The sequence below is a fragment of the Prionailurus bengalensis genome, chromosome A1 (genome assembly GCF_016509475.1).
Source record: "Prionailurus bengalensis isolate Pbe53 chromosome A1, Fcat_Pben_1.1_paternal_pri, whole genome shotgun sequence".
NCBI lineage: Eukaryota > Metazoa > Chordata > Mammalia > Carnivora > Felidae > Prionailurus > Prionailurus bengalensis.
This window is the reverse complement of record NC_057343.1, coordinates 152,065,225-152,083,537: the sequence shown is the minus strand read 5'-3', so window position 1 is coordinate 152,083,537 and position 18,313 is coordinate 152,065,225. Positions and strand designations below refer to the sequence as shown.

General features: G+C 37.1%; 1 protein-coding gene across 31 annotated transcripts in view; it reads left to right on the top strand.

Moving 5' to 3' along the window:
* MEF2C (myocyte enhancer factor 2C) overlaps positions 1 to 18,313 on the top strand; it is a 173,117-nt gene that overhangs the window by 133,219 nt on the left and 21,585 nt on the right. For 26 of the 31 annotated variants that reach the window (XM_043593273.1, XM_043593272.1, XM_043593334.1 and 23 more), the window contains 2 exons: positions 7,158 to 7,344; positions 9,415 to 9,462. In XM_043593273.1, the coding sequence (XP_043449208.1) occupies positions 7,158 to 7,344; positions 9,415 to 9,462 (235 nt within the window). The remainder of the gene's footprint in view (positions 1 to 7,157; positions 7,345 to 9,414; positions 9,463 to 18,313) is intronic. The other 5 variants (XM_043593309.1, XM_043593415.1, XM_043593376.1 and 2 more) reach the window with 1 other exon arrangement.

Sequence of the window (18,313 nt, the reverse complement as noted above, 5' to 3'; positions counted from 1 at the left end):
GCAGTGGTGTGTGGTGGGGGATGAAAACCACATGAGAGTTTAGAGGTCGGGCTGTGAGAAGGACTACACAGCTCCTAGCTGTGCCGCTGAGTCTTCCTCTCTGTAGTAAGTGCTTCAGCCGCCACGATGAAAAGCGCAGTTTTCGCACATCGCTTTCAGTTGCTGGAAGTAAATTTTGTTGAAAGTTTCCACAGCTGCTAAAACATTTACAGCAGGGCAAGGACACTCTGCCCTTTGTATGTAGGGAGTGTCTCCACCTCTTTAAAAACATTACAAGACTGTTTTTCTATTTCAAAGACCCGGTTTGAAGAGTTTCCCTTTTAAAATAGAAAATTTAATATTGCAAGCGCCTGTTACGATATAATTTATGCCCATATTCCTCAATTACATGAAATAATCCATGGATGATTTGGAATCTTGTTGACCAGCATTTCCTCACGCGGGGCTTGCCACGGTTCATGCTGGGCATCACAGCAAGAAAGAACAGTTCCATTTGAGGAACCAGGGATTAGGAAATGGGCTGAAGGAAGGAGGGGTGGTTGCAAGATTGGTTGAGAGAGAACAAGAAGGGAGGAAGTAGAAGGAGTATGTGTTTTCTTCAAATAGGAGACTGTGAAGACCAGGAAACACTGCTGTAAGTAGGAGCAAGGAAAGAGTTAAAGGCCTGGAGATTATCTGCAAAGGAGGAATGCTCCAGGGAAGGAAAAGATCAGAGGTATCAGCGATGGAGGTAAAATGGCAAAGCCACTCCAGGAAGGGGAGGATGGGATCGGAACAGGAAGAGCGCAGAGTTACAGGTAGACCCGTGACCTAGTTAAGGGGGTAGACGGGCAGAGTGAAGCTGACTGTACCACCACCTGGTGACTTCTCTGTTTTGTACTGAATTTAACGTCTATAGATAGTGGGGTGGGGCACTAAGTGCTGAGAAGAGGACCAAGAACGATGAAGGTGTAGACATTGCGAGAAAGCGAGAATGAGAAGGGAAAGAGCAAGTACAGGCCAGAGTCGTCAGGCAACCTTGCGGAGATTTGGATATCAGCAATTAGTAGTCACTAGTCAGCAGAGTTGTGTGATTTGTTTTTCTCCCCCCAGTTCTCAGCAGCGTGGGAATGGTTGATCGAAAGGTAAGGGAGTGTCATTCATGGCCCAGTAAAGGGATTCAGTTTAGCCATTCACATTAAATAAAAAAGGGCCTGTTAACTAAAAATATTTTATTAAAAATATTTTATTTGACTTTTTATTGGACTTTTCCTTGTGGTAAGTTTGGGAAAATAGTGGGTTTTGGGTAAGAGTTCAGATACCTTTCTGACCACGATGACTCACTTCAGCAACCATGATCAGTTTGCTCAGGGATAGACACTAAAAGCTTTTTTTGCTGTCATGCCTGTGTCTCTTATGCAGGGCTGGCATTGTGGGCATGTGACCTGTGCAGTTACACAGGGCCCTGCCCTCAGAGGCTTTGCCATCACCATCTTGAAATTCTTCATAATTTTTTAACAGGAGCCCGTCATTTTCATTTTGCCCTGAGCCCTGCAAAGTACATAGCAGTCCTGCCTACAGCATTTTATTTAATCACCCCAAATTCCCTCTTCCTTCCTGTCTCAAGTATTGTAAAATTTGGAGCCTGGCCCTGAGATATTTGTAAGTTTGGAGTTCTTAACTATATTCTGGCTTTCAATTTTTAGACAAAAATATTTTAAATAGATGCTTCTAATTTCCCTAATTTTGAAAAGTCAGGAAGAAAACAAGTAATGACAAATTCCTGTAAACATTTATACATTATTGCTGCCTTTGCATTCCCTAAAACATGTAGAGCTGGTTCATCTCTTTACGTTTGTAAACACTTCATGTCTCAGATCAGGTCAAGGGAGATTAAATGACTTGCCTGGTTCAATGGCAATTTATTACACAACTAGACTACAACTGAGATTTCTGATAGAAAGTAAGTTGTTCTTTCTGAGTCTCTGCATTGTCTCCTTAGTGTGGTCATTTTTAAGCTTATAATTCTACTTTAAAACTGTGTAACCAGTTCCTAATACAGATAAAGAAGCAAAAGAAACAAAGCAAAAGGTTTAATGCAAAAGGTGTTAGCATGTTATTATGAAGTGTGATTTTTTTGAAGTATGCTTTGATATCAGAGCTCTACTGACCACTGTGTAACCAATCACAAGAGAATTTTATACTTATCATCGAAATTGTTTACAGTTCAGAATGCTGGAAACTGAGTAATTCTTTGGGATGATGGTCAGAGGAAGAGAGGAGTAAAGAGATTTTCACTGAACTGGTTATTAGAGTGGTTCAGAATTTATTAAATAATTATTAAGAATCCTTTTTATTTTGGATGTGCATGTAGTGAGGGGAAATGGGCTTTGCTCTCTACAAAGATGCAGTCAACACTCTGTAGAATGTTCAGGGGAGTAGTTTGATAGCAGATCCTTAAGTACCCAGCAATAGATAAACACTTAGAAACACTAATAGTGAATACAAATTAAAACATTCGTAACTGAAAAATAGCTTTAAAATACCAAACCTGTGGGGCGCCTGGGTAGCTCAGTCAGTTGAACGTCTAACTCTTGATTTCAGCTCAGGTCGTGATACCAGGGTCTCAGGATCAAGCCCCACATTAGGCTCTGCACTGGGTGCGGAGCCTGCTTAAGATTCTTTCTCTGTCCCTCTGCCCCTCTCCCCTGCTCACGTGCTCACTTTCTCTCTCTCTTTCTCTAAAATAAAAATTAAAAAATAAAACTAAAATAAAATACCAAACCTGAGTAAATATGGAAGAGGAGGAGTCTTTAAGGTTTATTTTTTGCTAAGCACAGAGCTCACTCCAACAGGGATGCTCACCTACATTTCATAAGAACCCCATTTTAGCTCATTATTTTCATGGTACACAAATAAGCTGTTAACATGAAGCCCATACTCACTTCACAGTATCATTTCTGACTGCAATATTTTATTTCTGTCCAAAAACTTATACTGTGTTACACAATGATTTAATTGGAAAAGCAAAAGGCTCAGTCACTTACTAGTTAGATGATCCTGGGCCACTTAATCTCATCGATTTAAAAAGGAAAGGATTATATCTTACAGTGAAGGGATGTTGAAAGTGTTGGATCATATAATGTGTGTGACTTATATAGTCCAGTGCCTGCTTGGTAATAATACACAGTAAATTGTAAGCTTGTATTTTCATATTAGTATAGTGTCTTCCTAAAAACTCTCCTTTAATGAAAAATAGTCAATTCATATAACAAATATTAGACTAGGCTCTGCATTACCTTGCAGCAAAAGAGCTTTAAGAGCTTGATGAAAGGGGACATTATTTGGCCAACATCGTAAGTAATGTTACAAGGGAAAGAAAAGCAAGAGAAAGAGATCAAGAGATGGATGGTTGGTTGGTAGGGCAAGCTGTATGATTAAATAAGGTGGTCAGGGTGGGCTTCCTTGAGAAGGCCAGATTTTGAGCAGAAAACTGAAGAGGTGATGGAGTCAGCCATGTACATGAGGCAAAAATGAAGGAGGGAGGAAGAGGACAATAGGAAACCAGATAATGAAGCCTAGTGAAAGCTGGAATTTATAGGACCTTATAGAACATTGGAAGAAGCTGGGCTTTACTACGAGTAAGGTGGGAGCTTCTCAGGGTTTGAAACAGAGGGGTGTTATGATCTTATTTGTGCTTTAAGGGATCTATTCAATTGCTAGATCAAAAATAAAAAGAGCAAGGATAGAAGCAGGCAACTCTTAAGGAAGCAACTGCAGTGATCAAGGCAACAGGGGATGATGCTGGAGACTTTAGAATGAGAGGTGGTTGGAAAGTGGGTATGTTGGAAGTTAAGCCAATAGGATTTCCAGATGAACTGGGTGATGGGGAGAAAGTGAAGATTCACGGGTAACTCCAAGGATTTTATTCTGTGCCTTTGGAAGCATTGAGCTGTCATCAGCTGGAGATGAAGAGAGGTGTGAGTGGAGGTAGGTTGGAGTTGGTTTTGAGATATCTATTAGACTAGACATGAGACAAGTAGAAATATTGAGGTTGTTGTTGGATATGCAAGGCTGAATCAGAAGAGAGAGCTGAACTGCAGATAGATAAAGGACCATGCTACTCTTAAATTCAGAGAGCAGGGAGAAGAGAAAGAACCAGCAACAAAAACGGAGAAGGAGAGCCATCGAGGTCAGTAGGAGGGAAAGTTCAGGGTCTTGAAAGGAAAGGAAGTTTGTCAAGAAGGAGTGACCAGCTGTGTCCCAAGTTGAGGCCTGAGGACTTACCATTGGAAAGTCAATAATGACTATGACAAGAGCATTTTCAGTGAAGGGGCAGAGGAAAACATTAATGGAATGAGCTGAGAGAACACACTGCTGTATTTCAACCCAAATTATAAAAGCAGAACTGCCATTGGTGACATGAGTTTTCAAGATGGTAAACAATTCTTAATGAAGTTCTTTACAAAACAAAGTTAAATATTCCCTCAATGCACACAGTAATTGCATTTCTGGAAATTTCAGAGTATAATAAAATCTGTGTTTCAATGTATAGAAATACCTTGTGTTCGTAGAAAAAAGTTACTTCTGACTCACATCATTGGAAATGGGTTTTTTTCACACATGAATGTGCAGAGGGGCTTTGGAAAGTTGAATGGGGTAAGAGATGTTGTGTTGAACTGTCCCACATATAATAGGGTATACAGCATATCTGCCTACCTACCCAGAAAATACCAGCCACACCCCCCAATCATTGTGACACCCAGAAATTGTCTCAAAGATTTCCAAAGTGCTCCCTAAGGAGATAGTCCACCCCTGAAGAGTACCACTATTCTAGATCTAGAGAGTCACTATTATGGCTCTGGTGGGAAAGGTGGTAATTGAAGGGAGTTTAGTAAAAGGATTATTTGTCGATAGGTAGCGTTCCGTGAAACCCAAAGGAATAGTGAAGTATATTAGGGCTTACAACCTGGAAGCTGTTAGCACATCTAGGCCTGAAGGAGAAAGAGGAAAGAAAAGAAACCAGAGCACACAGAGCAACACCTAAGTCTATGAAGATGGCACCCAAAAAGAGGCATGACCTTCACTAGTCCACCCATGGCTCAGCAGGGAGGGAGCTACAGTAGAAAAACACCATGATTGCTCTCCTATTCTCCGCACTTCTGCTGGTCCCTCCACTGGTCCAGCTGAAGCCAGAGGGCGAGAAGAGCCAGGCAGATGCAGGCTGGAGAGTCAGCCTCCTGGGCCCACAGCAGTGAAGAGGGTGGAGAGTGCTTCTGGAGGGGCAAATGGAGAAGACCTAGCACAGTACTTATCTTTGTTTCCTTAGGTATTCTAAGTAATTCCTATGTGGCCTTTGACTATAGGAATACAGTATTTCATTCATTGTCAGACATATATTTTACAGCATACACCAATACTTTTTGTTGTTTAAAAGGCTCTAGAAATTTGGGGATATATTCATTCTTTGATGTGTTATCAAATGTTTATATTTCATTATATGACAATGTTTATCCAAAAGTATTTTTGTTACTCTCTTTAAGATAGTGTCTTGGGGCGCCTGGGTGGCGCAGTCGGTTAAGCGTCCGACTTCAGCCAGGTCACGATCTCGCGGTCAGGGAGTTCGAGCCCCGCATCAGGCTCTGGGCTGATGGCTCAGAGCCTGGAGCCTGTTTCCGATTCTGTGTCTCCCTCTCTCTCTGCCCCTCCCCTATTCATGCTCTGTCTCTCTCTGTCCCAAAAATAAATAAACGTTGAAAAAAAAAATTTTTAAAAAGATAGTGTCTTAATAAAGAATGACTGTTTTAATAAAGCATGTGAACATTTTTATTTTCCTCTAAAATAGTGAGGAATCAAAGACATGTAAAAGAGTTATGAAACATTTGCTTCTGTCAATATCGACATGTCCAGATCATGGAAAAAAAGAAAATAGGACAAATAAAGTATAAGAGAACATCAGCATAAATAGAAAGTAGTAGTGAATTCACCATCAGGATAAACAGCTTCTGCAGAGTATGCCATATGATGCAGGCCAGCCAATGAACCAGTAAAAGAAAGTTGATTTTAAGATTACTGAAAAAAAAGGTAAAAAAATAAATAAAAATAAAAACCTTTCAGTCACATGCACATGTGCTTTTAAACTGACACAGTGGCTTATTTGAGAATACTGAGGGAATGTTCTATATAAATCCTGTCTCTAATATATATATTAGATACACACATAAACACGCACATAAATCCATTTTTTAGTAAGAATGCTGTATGCTCTGACACCATGAGTCCTCTGGCAATATATTCAAACAGTGTTTTCATTTATAATGTTAATTTTTCTTTTAGAAAAAAGGATGTAGGGAGTTGTAAGTATGATTATCTAGTACAAGCAGAAAAATAAGCAAGATTTTGCTTAAATTGCTAAAATAATACCAAAATATCAATAATTAGGACCTGATTACTCTAATTAGGTATCCACACAACTTCAGGTCCCTAAATATTTGCTCACTTTCTCACTTGAGATAGAGGTCTTTCCATTTGTCAGTGTCAGTATATCCCAAAATGTGAAGTGTAACATACATTATGAACTATCATTTTAAAATATGGATCATTGAATGATACATGCTCTGTTGAATTCTGGATCTTAAAATGTCTATTATCTTTAGAGTTACTATCAAAAGACAGACTTTTAAAAATAATAATTAAAGTATATGTGCTATTCACATGCCTGGAGATGATTTTATATCATTAAACTTCTGCATAAATATGCTTCAATAAGCAATTAAACTGAAGACTCTGGTTTGCATTTTAATCCTCCTTTTTCTCTGTGAAGTCATCACATCATGTACCTTTGATCTTGCAGTCATTTCTGGCACCAGATTCAGACATCACAAATGAACAATTATTACTTAATAGAATGGAATTCAAAGACAATGGAGTCTAATGAAATGGGGCTTTGTTTTAAACAAAAGTGAAACGTTTTCTAATAGTTGCAAAGAAAGAGTTCTAAGCCCATTAAAGAAATCAATTTATGATCTGAACATGTTGAGAGCTCTTCTTAATGGTCTTCTAGACACCAAGCAGCTTGGAATTTAAAATTTTTCTAGGAAAAGTAAAGGCTGCCTGTCCTTGAGGGCTTCTGTTTCTCTTCTTTCCTTTTACACATATTTTTTTTTCTGCTCCTACAGGCTGTTCCACCTCCCAACTTTGAGATGCCAGTCTCCATCCCAGTGTCCAGCCACAACAGTTTGGTATACAGCAACCCCGTCAGCTCACTGGGAAATCCCAACCTTTTGCCACTGGCCCACCCTTCTCTGCAGAGAAATAGTATGTCTCCTGGTGTAACACATCGACCTCCAAGTGCAGGTAACACAGGTAGGTCCTCATGAGGACACAATGTTAGCAAATCAGTAGAAGGAGCCACTCTAGGCAAGATGTTGACTTTTTCAGTTTTCCATTTGTTATGTTCCTTCGTTGCTTAATAGTCCTATTTTAGGTCTTTAACCTCGTTAGCCTGTCTTGTGAGATCTTTCATAATCTGCTGTTTATCTGTTCAGACTATCTATCACCATCCTCTCATGTGGCTATATTTTAACCACATGCTTTCTCAAACAGAAAGTAGAATGTCCTGTCTCCCGTCTTTTGCTTCTGCTCTTCTCCCACCTAAAATGCCATTTTCCCTTTTCCTCTTAGCCAGATATCACCCCATTCTGTGAAATCTTCCCCTCTGTCCTCTGATAACATTTGTGCCATTTAGTTATTTATTATTTTGATCAATTTTTATTACTTATACAGAAACTTATACCACAAAGCATTTAAAATGGAAAAGAAATGTGATAAAATAGCGTAACTTCTAAGAAGTGTGAAATAAAAATAAAAAGAAATGAAATTAAGAGCCCATCGTAAGAACATATACACCTGCCACAAATTCGTCTCAATGCTTCTAAGAAATCCCTACTGTTGTGCAATTCACAGTGTTCCAGAGAAAAGAAATCAGTGCTCAGAAAAAGTTCAACCATTCTTCATACTCAGATCAAGCAAAACACACTATGATGTGCTATATTGAATATGTGTCTGTTTCCCCACTGGATTTAAAGAACCTTCTTGAAGGGAAGAAAGTCTTCCTGATTTGCCAGCCTCACAGTTGGAACTAATTAGATGCATATTAAATACAACCAAACAATTCCTTCACATTTCCAAAAGAAGCACCAAAAATAATTGTATTTCTAAATCATACATAGCAAACCATTATACATTACATGTTATTTTTTAAAAAGCACTCTGTAGGAGAAGTTTAATATGTCTCAAGCACACATAACTCTATTAAAAGCAGTTTATTCACAGAAGACTTTTTCCTTGAGAAAACTTCCATATCTGCCTTATAATTAAAACTAAACATGTATTACTACTTAGTACAGAAACCTTATATAGAAAATATAACCAAAATAGCAAATAATAAAATCTTGCTAAATCTTGAGTCTGAGAGATATGTATAAAGGACTTCATTATGCCATTCTCTCTACTTTTGACTATGATTGAAGTTTTTCATAAGAATTTTCAATAACTGTATGTTATTCCTTTCACGTCATACTCAAATGCAGTTGAATTTCCTATTTGATAAACTCATGCTCATTTTTTTTTTGAAATTTCATACTTTATTTCCAAAATATTATTTGTTTGGAAATAATAAACATTTCTTAAAACATAATGAACATTTTCTTCAAATTCCAAAAAAAGAACCAACAAATAATTATGGAGTATCTCTTAGAATCCATTAGAAAATAACCTAGTTGATACTCTGTTCTTTTGGCTAAATCTTGTTCCTTAAAAACTAACAGTAATTATTATTTTCAATATCTTACTGAAACTTCCCAGCTCTTATATTTTAACACTGCCAAATGCTAATGTACTTTTTTAAGTTAGCAGTGAATAAGCATACCTTTCTAACTTTTTAGCCAATGAAACCTGTTTTATGGTGTCAGTAAGGAAAATTCAGGCAGTAAATGAGGTCATTCACTGTGGGTAGGTTCATGAAATGACCAAAATTCTGGACAATTAGCATTTTACAAAACTAATTATAGAAAATATATTTACAAAGAATTAAACATCAAATATATGGTTATTTAAATATATAGTAAACCTTACTCTTTTTTTTTTTACTTTCAGTAAAACATCCAAAAATAAAATTTCAGAGACCATTTAAACACTGGATTTTTAAAATGTAACCTTTGTTAGAAAGAAAGATTCTGCAAAATGTCAGTGATTGAATGTAGGTTTAATGTTTGAGCACAGCATGTCATAATAAAACAAATGTCAGCCTTCCACCTTATTTTACAAATTTAGGACTCTTGGGAGAGCCAAAATACTGTGGTTGCTAAAAGTAAAGTGTGTTGTTTTGTGGGCCTTTAGCCTTTTCTCCTTTTGATCTTCCCCTTTAATCCATAGGTGGTCTGATGGGTGGAGACCTCACATCCGGTGCGGGCACCAGTGCAGGTGAGTAGACTTCTGTATTACAGCAAGTGTCATTGTTCAGGGTTCCTTTACTGGGTGATTTGCAGGAAGTAAGTCTTTTGAACAAAGTAGAGAGATCTGTGAGATGCATGGAAAAATGGCCCCAAGAATTTCTAAAGCATTTTTATGAAGCAGGAGGGGATGGATAGTAACTTAGAAGAATACTGTTAACCAGAACTTTTCTTAATCAAACTTCAGCTAGTCAACATAATCAGAATTGAAAGCTCTGATCAAACCAATTTAATCCTGAATGCCATCTCTGGATGCAGAAGTACCTTCAGCAAGCCTTGCCAATTGAATTCTGTGTTGATCATTTCACGTTTAATGTGAATCTCTCTCCACCCAAAGAAATACCAAACTCCTGTACGTTTACTTCTAAAGGAGAATACGTTTGTAAAAGGGGAGAGTGAGATTATAACCATTCAACAATATCGTTAATAAAATAAAGCCAATTTTGGCATTAAAATGAGCTCCTAGAGAATAGGAATACAGTGTACCCCAAAAAAAGCTCTTTAAATATATTATACTCTTAAAAACTTCTTCCACTATGGCCAGTCACACTTCTCCACAGTTCCATATTAATTCATACTATTGTGATTATTGAGATTGATGTCATTTTCAGTGCAGAGATAAGACAGCACAGTAGTTTTTAATGCTCACTGCAGCTCACTATTGGCATAACAAGTAACCATGGTAATTCCTGCAGCTGTAACATGCTGTACATTTAAAATAGTACAAGACAGGCATGAATGACACAAGGTTATGTTTGAAATGTCAAAAACATCCAAGCTTATTGAAATATCCATGGACAACCTAATTAAAATATTTTGCCAGGGTCAAATTTACTAGCCTGCTAATTTTAAGAAAGAAGATAAAGAAAATCAGCATACAAAAACATTTTTATAAATATATCCACTTGGGGGTAATGTTTCTCGCTTCTGATATTGGCTCTGCATTAATTCAGTGAGTAATGAAGAAAAAGTACTAGAACTACACAGTGAATTAACAGAATCAATGGCACTAGCCTCCTATTTTATCTATCTTTTAAAAATTAAGTAGAGGCAAATTAATGAATAAACTCCATATACTATCTTGCTGAACAGTGAAATGAAGTACTTATTTTTCCCCTGAAAAATACTTTGAGGTTTATAGCCTTGAAATTACAAAACCAGATCAAAGCCAGACCAGTGTTTCTTGGATTCAAGCCTCTGCCAAAACTATGGTTACAGAGAATGTTGGGGACTAAGAATTGGGGCTGTCACAAAGACCAAGAAAAAGATAAATTTAAAAAATGGTTTAGATGTTATGATATTTTATCCAGTATCTCGATGCTTTTATAGGAACAGCCAATAATGGTGATTAAAGTTATTAGAAGTAGTAAAAAAATATGTGGGGGGGATGGGTTACTTTGCCTTAATGGAAATAGACTCTTGTTTCTACTTAATAGCTAAAATGCTTTAGGATTCTCTATTGAAAATAAGAAGTGTTTGGTTGTTCAATTATGCTGTCATTGTCAATTCTCTGACAGCCCACTAAGTTTAATGGCCCTCCAGGGAGAGAGAAGATACTCAATCCTGTACGTGTAAAAGTTAGCCACATGTATGGCTATAGCGTCATTGAACTAAAAAAATCTTACGAGCTTAGCAGATTTATCTTCCTACTTCAGGACCTCTGCCATGGACAGAAGAATCTTCTGCTTCAAAAATAGAAGGAAACAAGAAGGATTGCCCCATCCTGATATAATAAACATTATATCTGGATGAGTGTATCTCATAGCCATGAGCATGTAACTTTCCCAGTTACTATAGACTTCTGAAAAGGTTATTTCCCCAATTTTCAAAAATAGAGGAAGCAGCCCTTTGTAGCTCTGGTTCCACAAACACCTGTTGCAGATGCCATTTAGTAGGCTTCAGCTTAGCTGTCATGTCCTGCTACAGGCTCAACCATCTTCCCCTTCTTTCTCAAACCCGCCAGTATCATGTGTCAAAGCTGAATATATCTGTGCTGATGTCAGAGAATCACATAACACCAGGGGAAGCAAGGCCAGCCAGAATGTCTCTGCATTTTCAGAAAAGAAAACTAAAGCAAAATGACCAAAAGGTATCTTCCAAATTTTGAATATTGTCATTGAAATTCAAGGTCTCAGATAAAGTTAGAAACTCTGAAGCCAAGTGTACATAATTACTTTTCAGGCTTTGTAATTTTTATTCAAAATCAAATCATCTCAACCTGTAAAGAGGAGAAAATACCATGCAAAAAAGAAGTAAATTTAACATTTAGTGTGTGCTTATAAATACCAAGAGACCAAAAAGATAAGCATTCTCTTTTTTCAGCTCAGCTTGATGATAAAGTATACCATCTTTCCCATCCAATCCCCGAGCTATACCTCTCTCTCATTCCATCATCCAGTGAATCAAGTCTTACAAACTCAGCCTCCAAGGTATTTCCTAAGTCTGTTCTTTTCTCTCCATTCCTGTCCCAATGCCTTGGTTCACGTTCATAGCAACATTCCAGGGCTGTTTCCAGAGCCCCCTAATTTGTCTCTCTGCTTCACATTGTACCCCACTCCAGTCTCCCCATGACTGATTAGCCTTTCTCATCATTCATGTGCCTAAAATCCAGCAATGGCTTCCCATCTCTTTCAGAATTAACCATGGGCCTCTTATCTCTGGCCTAGCCCTCATCTCCATTTTTAAACTTTTCATTCTGCCACGGCCAGCAAGAACCCTGCACTCTAATAATAGCAGACATTTAAATTGCTCTTACTATGTGCTTTATAAAAAGTAACTCATTTTTTCTCATTATGGCTCTTTAATGCAGATACGCATATTATACCCTTTCTATAGATGGGGACACTGAGACACAGAGAGGTCAAAATAATTGCCCAATATGGAACCCAGGCAGTCTGTCTCCAGAGTCCATACTCTTAACCACTTCATTGTGCTGCTGCTTTCCAAATAGCGTGGAGGCCACCTGCCTTCATGTATGCATTCTTGTGCTCCTTCCCCTCAACTTCCTCTTGATCCTGAGCATTCCTTGTCATCCCTCAGAATTCAGTCCAGCCATTCAGGAAATTTTTTCTTCTGGAAGGAATTATGCATCTCTTTTCTTCCATGGCAGCCTGTGACCACATCACTTACTTCATTGCATTGCAGTTGCAATGTCTGGGCATACATCTTCTTCTTATTGTTTTAATGTTTATTTTTGAGAGAAAGAGACAGAGCATAAGTAGGGGAGGGACAGAGAGAGAGGGAGACACAGAGTCTGAAGCAGGTTCCAAGCTCTGAGCTGTCAGCACAGAGCTTTACCTGGGGCTCAAACCCACAAACCGCCAGATCATGACCTGAGCCAAAGTCAGACGCTTAACAGACTGAGCCACCCAGGTGCTCCTGGGCACACATCTTTCCCCGGATTCTCAGCCTTCAAGGGCAAACTGTGTCTTTCTTACTCAGTTTGGATTCCCAACACAACACATAAGACATAGTCTATGGCAGATGCTCCATTAATGGTTGTTAGCTGAATAAAGGAAAAAATGATCTACTGGTTATAAATTGTAATCATGTTGATGCAAAAAAATGGAAGAATACTTCAAAGAAATAATGTTAATTTTAAATATGAAAAGATAGACCCTTGATCTGTAGTTTACAAAAATAATGTATTCTTCTGATACTTATACAATGAATAGTGAATTGTTTGATTAAATGGATGAGCAACATTGACCAATAAAGTTTTACTCACTTTTCTATCATGCTAGAAATCTAAAGAAATGATATGCCGCAGTAAATGAAATGTGTGTTGGTACCTCAGACCATCACAAATCACCTCTTAAAAAAATTAACCTCTTATCACTTAAATTGAAGCAATTTCAAAGATAAAGGCAAATGGTAATTAAGAAGTAACAGGATAGGTTTGCACTCTTGGTATAAGGGAAGTATACAGCAGGTCATTACATAATACATTAGTAGTAGTGGCATTTCTAGGTTTCAGTTCAGTTATTCATCCACTACTTAGTCCTTTCCTCTCAACAACCAAAATCGGAAGACGCTGCTTTTCAAATTATATTTTGTCATATCTCTGTGTATTAAAACCTTTAACATGCTAATCTTAGTGGTTATTGAGGATTGTTAAAATCGAGCTCGGTTGAGGTTTTATAATCATTAGATTTGGGAGAAATAAGAGGTAAGCATTCTCTTTTTCAGCTCAACTCGATGATAAAGTATGGCATCTTTCCCACTCAGTCTGTGAGCTACATCGTGTGTTGGCTCCGCCTCAGGGCCTCTTGTGCACGTACAGACTGATGTGGTACATGCACAACAATGCCTTGTGTTGGATTTTCACTATCCTATTAGTACCCTTTGTTTTCACTTTGATAACATAGTTGCTTTTTATTGTGTAGGAAGTACCAGTATGCTCAAGGATTCATGATTGAGACAAAAGAAAGAGAGAAAGAGAGAAGGGGAGGGATAGAGAGAGAAAGAAAGGAGAACCCTTTAGGAATCTCTTTGAAAATTTAGAATCTTACAATTTACATAGCTATTTGGCAATAAGGCAAAGGAGATTTATGTATATTGGTTAATAATTTTAATTGGCATTTATTGTAAATTAGATATAATTTTATAAAAAAGAAACTAACAGCTGTTTCCTTATTTTGATTGTTAATTGTTTACTATTTTATGCATTTGGTTGTCAAGCGTTGTCACTTCTGGAATGCTTAATTTATATCAGCTAAATACATGGGGACTCGATGGTGACAGTGTACTTGCTGTGGATGAATCACTGAGCAGTGAATAAGGAGCCCCGGCTTCCAGGCTTTGAAAAGACTCCATCTAGCACGATCTTACGCTGTGACTTTGAACCTTTGAACTCAGTACACATATTGGGGATAAGATACAGATATCTTTAGCGCCTTCTTACACCCAATGTTTTATGATTATATGATCATAGAACTTCACTTACATGACTTTCTTTGTAATTCATTTAGTATTGAAAAAGAAAAATTTAGCGTCTTATAAAATAGAACTCAGAAAAGGAAAAAAATCATACAATGTTTTAATTATCCTGTACCAGTACCATTGTTTTGCAAGTATTTGTTTTTTGAGAATACTTATCAAAAATTTCTTGGCTGACTTTCTTATCAGCCAAAAAGACTTCTCTGCAATTCTTACTCAGTGATTTAAAATATCAGTAAAGTAGTTAAAAATTCAGTCTAAAAGAATTGGCTTTAACAAGTTTACATTTTTGTAATCTAACAATACACAGATTCAGACTGTAATATTCAAGAAAGAGAGATGGATGCCATTTAATTGCTTTCAAACAAAACTACTTTTGTTAGTATAAAATACAACTTTATATTACTTTTTTTAAATACTGTTAAGCAGCATGTGAAAAAAATCCAAATTAATAGTTGGATTCTTGTTTTGAAAGTATTATTCTGTTAGTTTGAATTATTCTAAATAAAAATTCTAAATTCATTTGCAGTTTTACCTTGGGAGTTCACCCAAAACATAAAGATCCAACAGCATTGCTTTATTATTATCTGTGAAATTAACTAACAACGATATTTTTAATCCAAACCAAGGTTATCTAGAATTATTGGGAAAAAAAATACTTAGTCCCCTAGTTAGATAATCTACATCAGGCGATACTTAGCCATCGCCAAGAAAATCAGTAGCCACTTTCCATATACAGGACCTGGAAAATTATAAACTGTACCTTGACACCATTCCTTAGGGGCCAATGTTGAAGTGGGAGAGGCAAGTCAAAGAGACAACAAATGAATGTTACAGGCAAGGTTAGGATATCATAAAATCTGCTTTCAACCCCTTTAGTTTAACTTAGTTCCTTGTTTTAAAATTTTTAAAGTTTGTCTATTATTGAGAGAGAGAGAGAGAGAGAGAGCAGGGGGCAGAGAGAGGGAGACACAGAATCCAAAGCAGGCTGTAGGGTCTAAGCTGTCAGCACAGAGCCCGATGTGGGGCTGGCACCTACAAATTGTGAGATCGTGATCTGAGCCGATGTTGGACGCTTAACCAACTGAGCCACCCAGGCACCCCTAGTTTAACTTAATTCTTAAGGAGTTTGATTTCTGCAGAGAAAAACAAAATTTCAAATTATAGCTCCCTAGATGAGTGTTTAGCAGATTTTAGAGCCCTTAGGGTATCATGATTTCTGTCCTCACAATTTGTATATTTTTTTATCCCCATTTTTCTATTATATTCAGTAAAGCAACGTAAAAATTTGTCTCTTCACTAATATCCCACTGATTTAACCTGAGAGTGTGACTAATAATAAAACTTTGGTCATTTGTAATATTAATATAAGCGGTTTAATATTTCCCCCTAAAATACTACTTTACTCAGCATTTGTCTTTTTTTCTTTTAACAGTTCTTTTTCCTCACACACTGTTGGTTTTTCTTCTCCTTGTTTTTGGCATCATCGTAAGATTTTATTTGGGGATACTACAGAAAGGAAAGCTCTTTTCAAAATCATTAGTGATATGAAATTGTGCATCCATGGAGGGGAGATGCTGAAGAAGGGATGTGGTTAAAAAAGCCCCTCTTCTGGAAATCAGTTTTTTACCTACCAGGGACTTTCTGGGGCTTCAAGGCTGTTGGCCAAGAGTGTAATTTGCTGTTTTTAGACAAACTTTTGCCAGTCACTTAAATTTTAAGTTTAAAATTCGAGTGTGTTCACTAGATTCTCAATTCAAAGAGTGTTATAGTCATGATACAGTCTCATTTAAAAGAGTAAATCAAATACGTTCCTTTAGTTTACTTTAAAGGAAACTGTATTGTACCAAAACTTGGACAGACAATTTCAATTGATTACCTATGGATGTGTCCACAGGATGCTTTACTATTCACTGTGTTTATTTATTATTGTTCCATTTTAATTGTTTTAACTGAATTTTTTACTCGTTAACTGTTTACTAAACACTGTGCCCTCCTGTCACAATTTCTTGACCTTGCCCTCCATTTACAACCTCCAATTATGACGAAGAACTGATTATGCTGTATTGGTAGTGTAGGGAGAAAACAACCTGTGATACTATTATAGGTTATTATAATGTAGTAATAATGGCAAATCTAAATCTGTGGTCAATTTCCATATTCAAAGATGATAACATTAATTTTCATAACAATCATGAAAAAGGACCCGGGTTAGTTTAACCTTAAGCAACTCAGAGAAATCTACAAGATGGTGGAGCAAATTCTTGTGCAAGCAGTAATTGGGGGAAATATTCCTGAGGCAGATATTCCAAGGAATAAAATAACCAATGAAAATACACAATATGCCTAGGATGACGTTACTGCCCTTGGGAAGTCTGTGAACTCCCATTTTATAGGATTGTTGTGAAAATCAAATGAGGTAATGATGCAAGGCAGCACCTAGCACAGTTTGCGCACCAGAGTAAGTGCTTGTTAATAAATGTGAGCACGGTCAGTATTACAATTATCTATATTCTCGATTTCCTAAGCAAAAACTAAAGGTTAGTTTAATGTATTCGCAGTAATAGTAAATGTTCAGTAAGTGAGTAGTGCACCAGTAGGCTTCGCAGAGATGTCTGCCACGGCCCCTACCCTCAAGGGTGGGAATAAATAAGATATATTAATAAACCAAAGGCAGAATCAGAGTGCAGTGCAACATACTTCCCTTTGAACATTATCATCTTCTGATGTGTTTGTAGCAGTTGTGTAAATGTTAAAACCACAAGTAATTATTCTTTCTCTTCTGTCACATTCTCTCTAATTTGTACTGTCTCAATATTTTTGTTTATAAAAATGACTGAAAGAATGAGCGATTGTGTCAATAATGAAGACACCCCCTCATTTTTAGCAAAGAGACAGCCCCAAAATCTCAAGAAGTGAACAATTAAGTGAGTCATAAATCTATCATTCATTGTTAAGTGCAATTTTTTTAAGATAGCAAGGTTCAGTATCATTTTTATGGTGCAATTAAAAACTATCCCTTCAATAAATCAGTAGTCAAAGTAGAATGATATTTTGAGTGCCTTTGTGCATTGAAAACATCAGGTTGTCAGATTCTTCCTTATTTGCAAATGGAGCTTTTATCCTGAGAAATACAAGGATGCGTTCTAAATCTGAAACATCTGGATTTTGTAATAATGTAGTAGAATCAGCTTGTGTTCTGGATTCAAATAAAAACTGTCCCACTTACCGACAAGTCACAGAAGCTCCCTGAACCTCAGTTTCCTTATCTGTCAAAAATTGAGAAGATATTGTCTGACCCACATGACTGTTAGGACAAAGGAGAGAGTGGTTCGCCAAAACAGACCTGCTTTGTGACAACAGACTCTCAATCTTTGGAAAAACAACTCAGTGAGAAGTAAAATTTCTTTACTTCTGCCTCACAATCCAGAGCCTATTGTATGTGCTAAATGTTCAGTGCTCAGTATCTAGTTGGCCGATAGACTGTTAATTTCACAAAAGATACTAAACAATACACATCCAAAAGACATCAAGGACAAGTGGGGTAGATATGAAACCCGTGAAGGTCTGGTTCAGCATCAGGGTGACATGGTCAAGCAGAAGAGGCAAGCTCTTTTTAGAATGTCTACTGCCCTCTAACTGGTACAGCCAAGAATAGTCTTGGCTTTTGTGTATTCTTGGAGTATTTTTCTAAGAATACACCACAAAAGACACTGAGGTTTTACAGGAGTTTCTTCATAGTCTAACATTATGCATTATTATATTATTTCCCTAAGAAACCCTCAGATAGAGTGGAGACTTTATTTTATGTTTAAAAATCTGTAATCAGGAGTCTTTACCAGGATAAGAATCAGAAAATTTGCTTTGCCCCTATTCCACAGGAG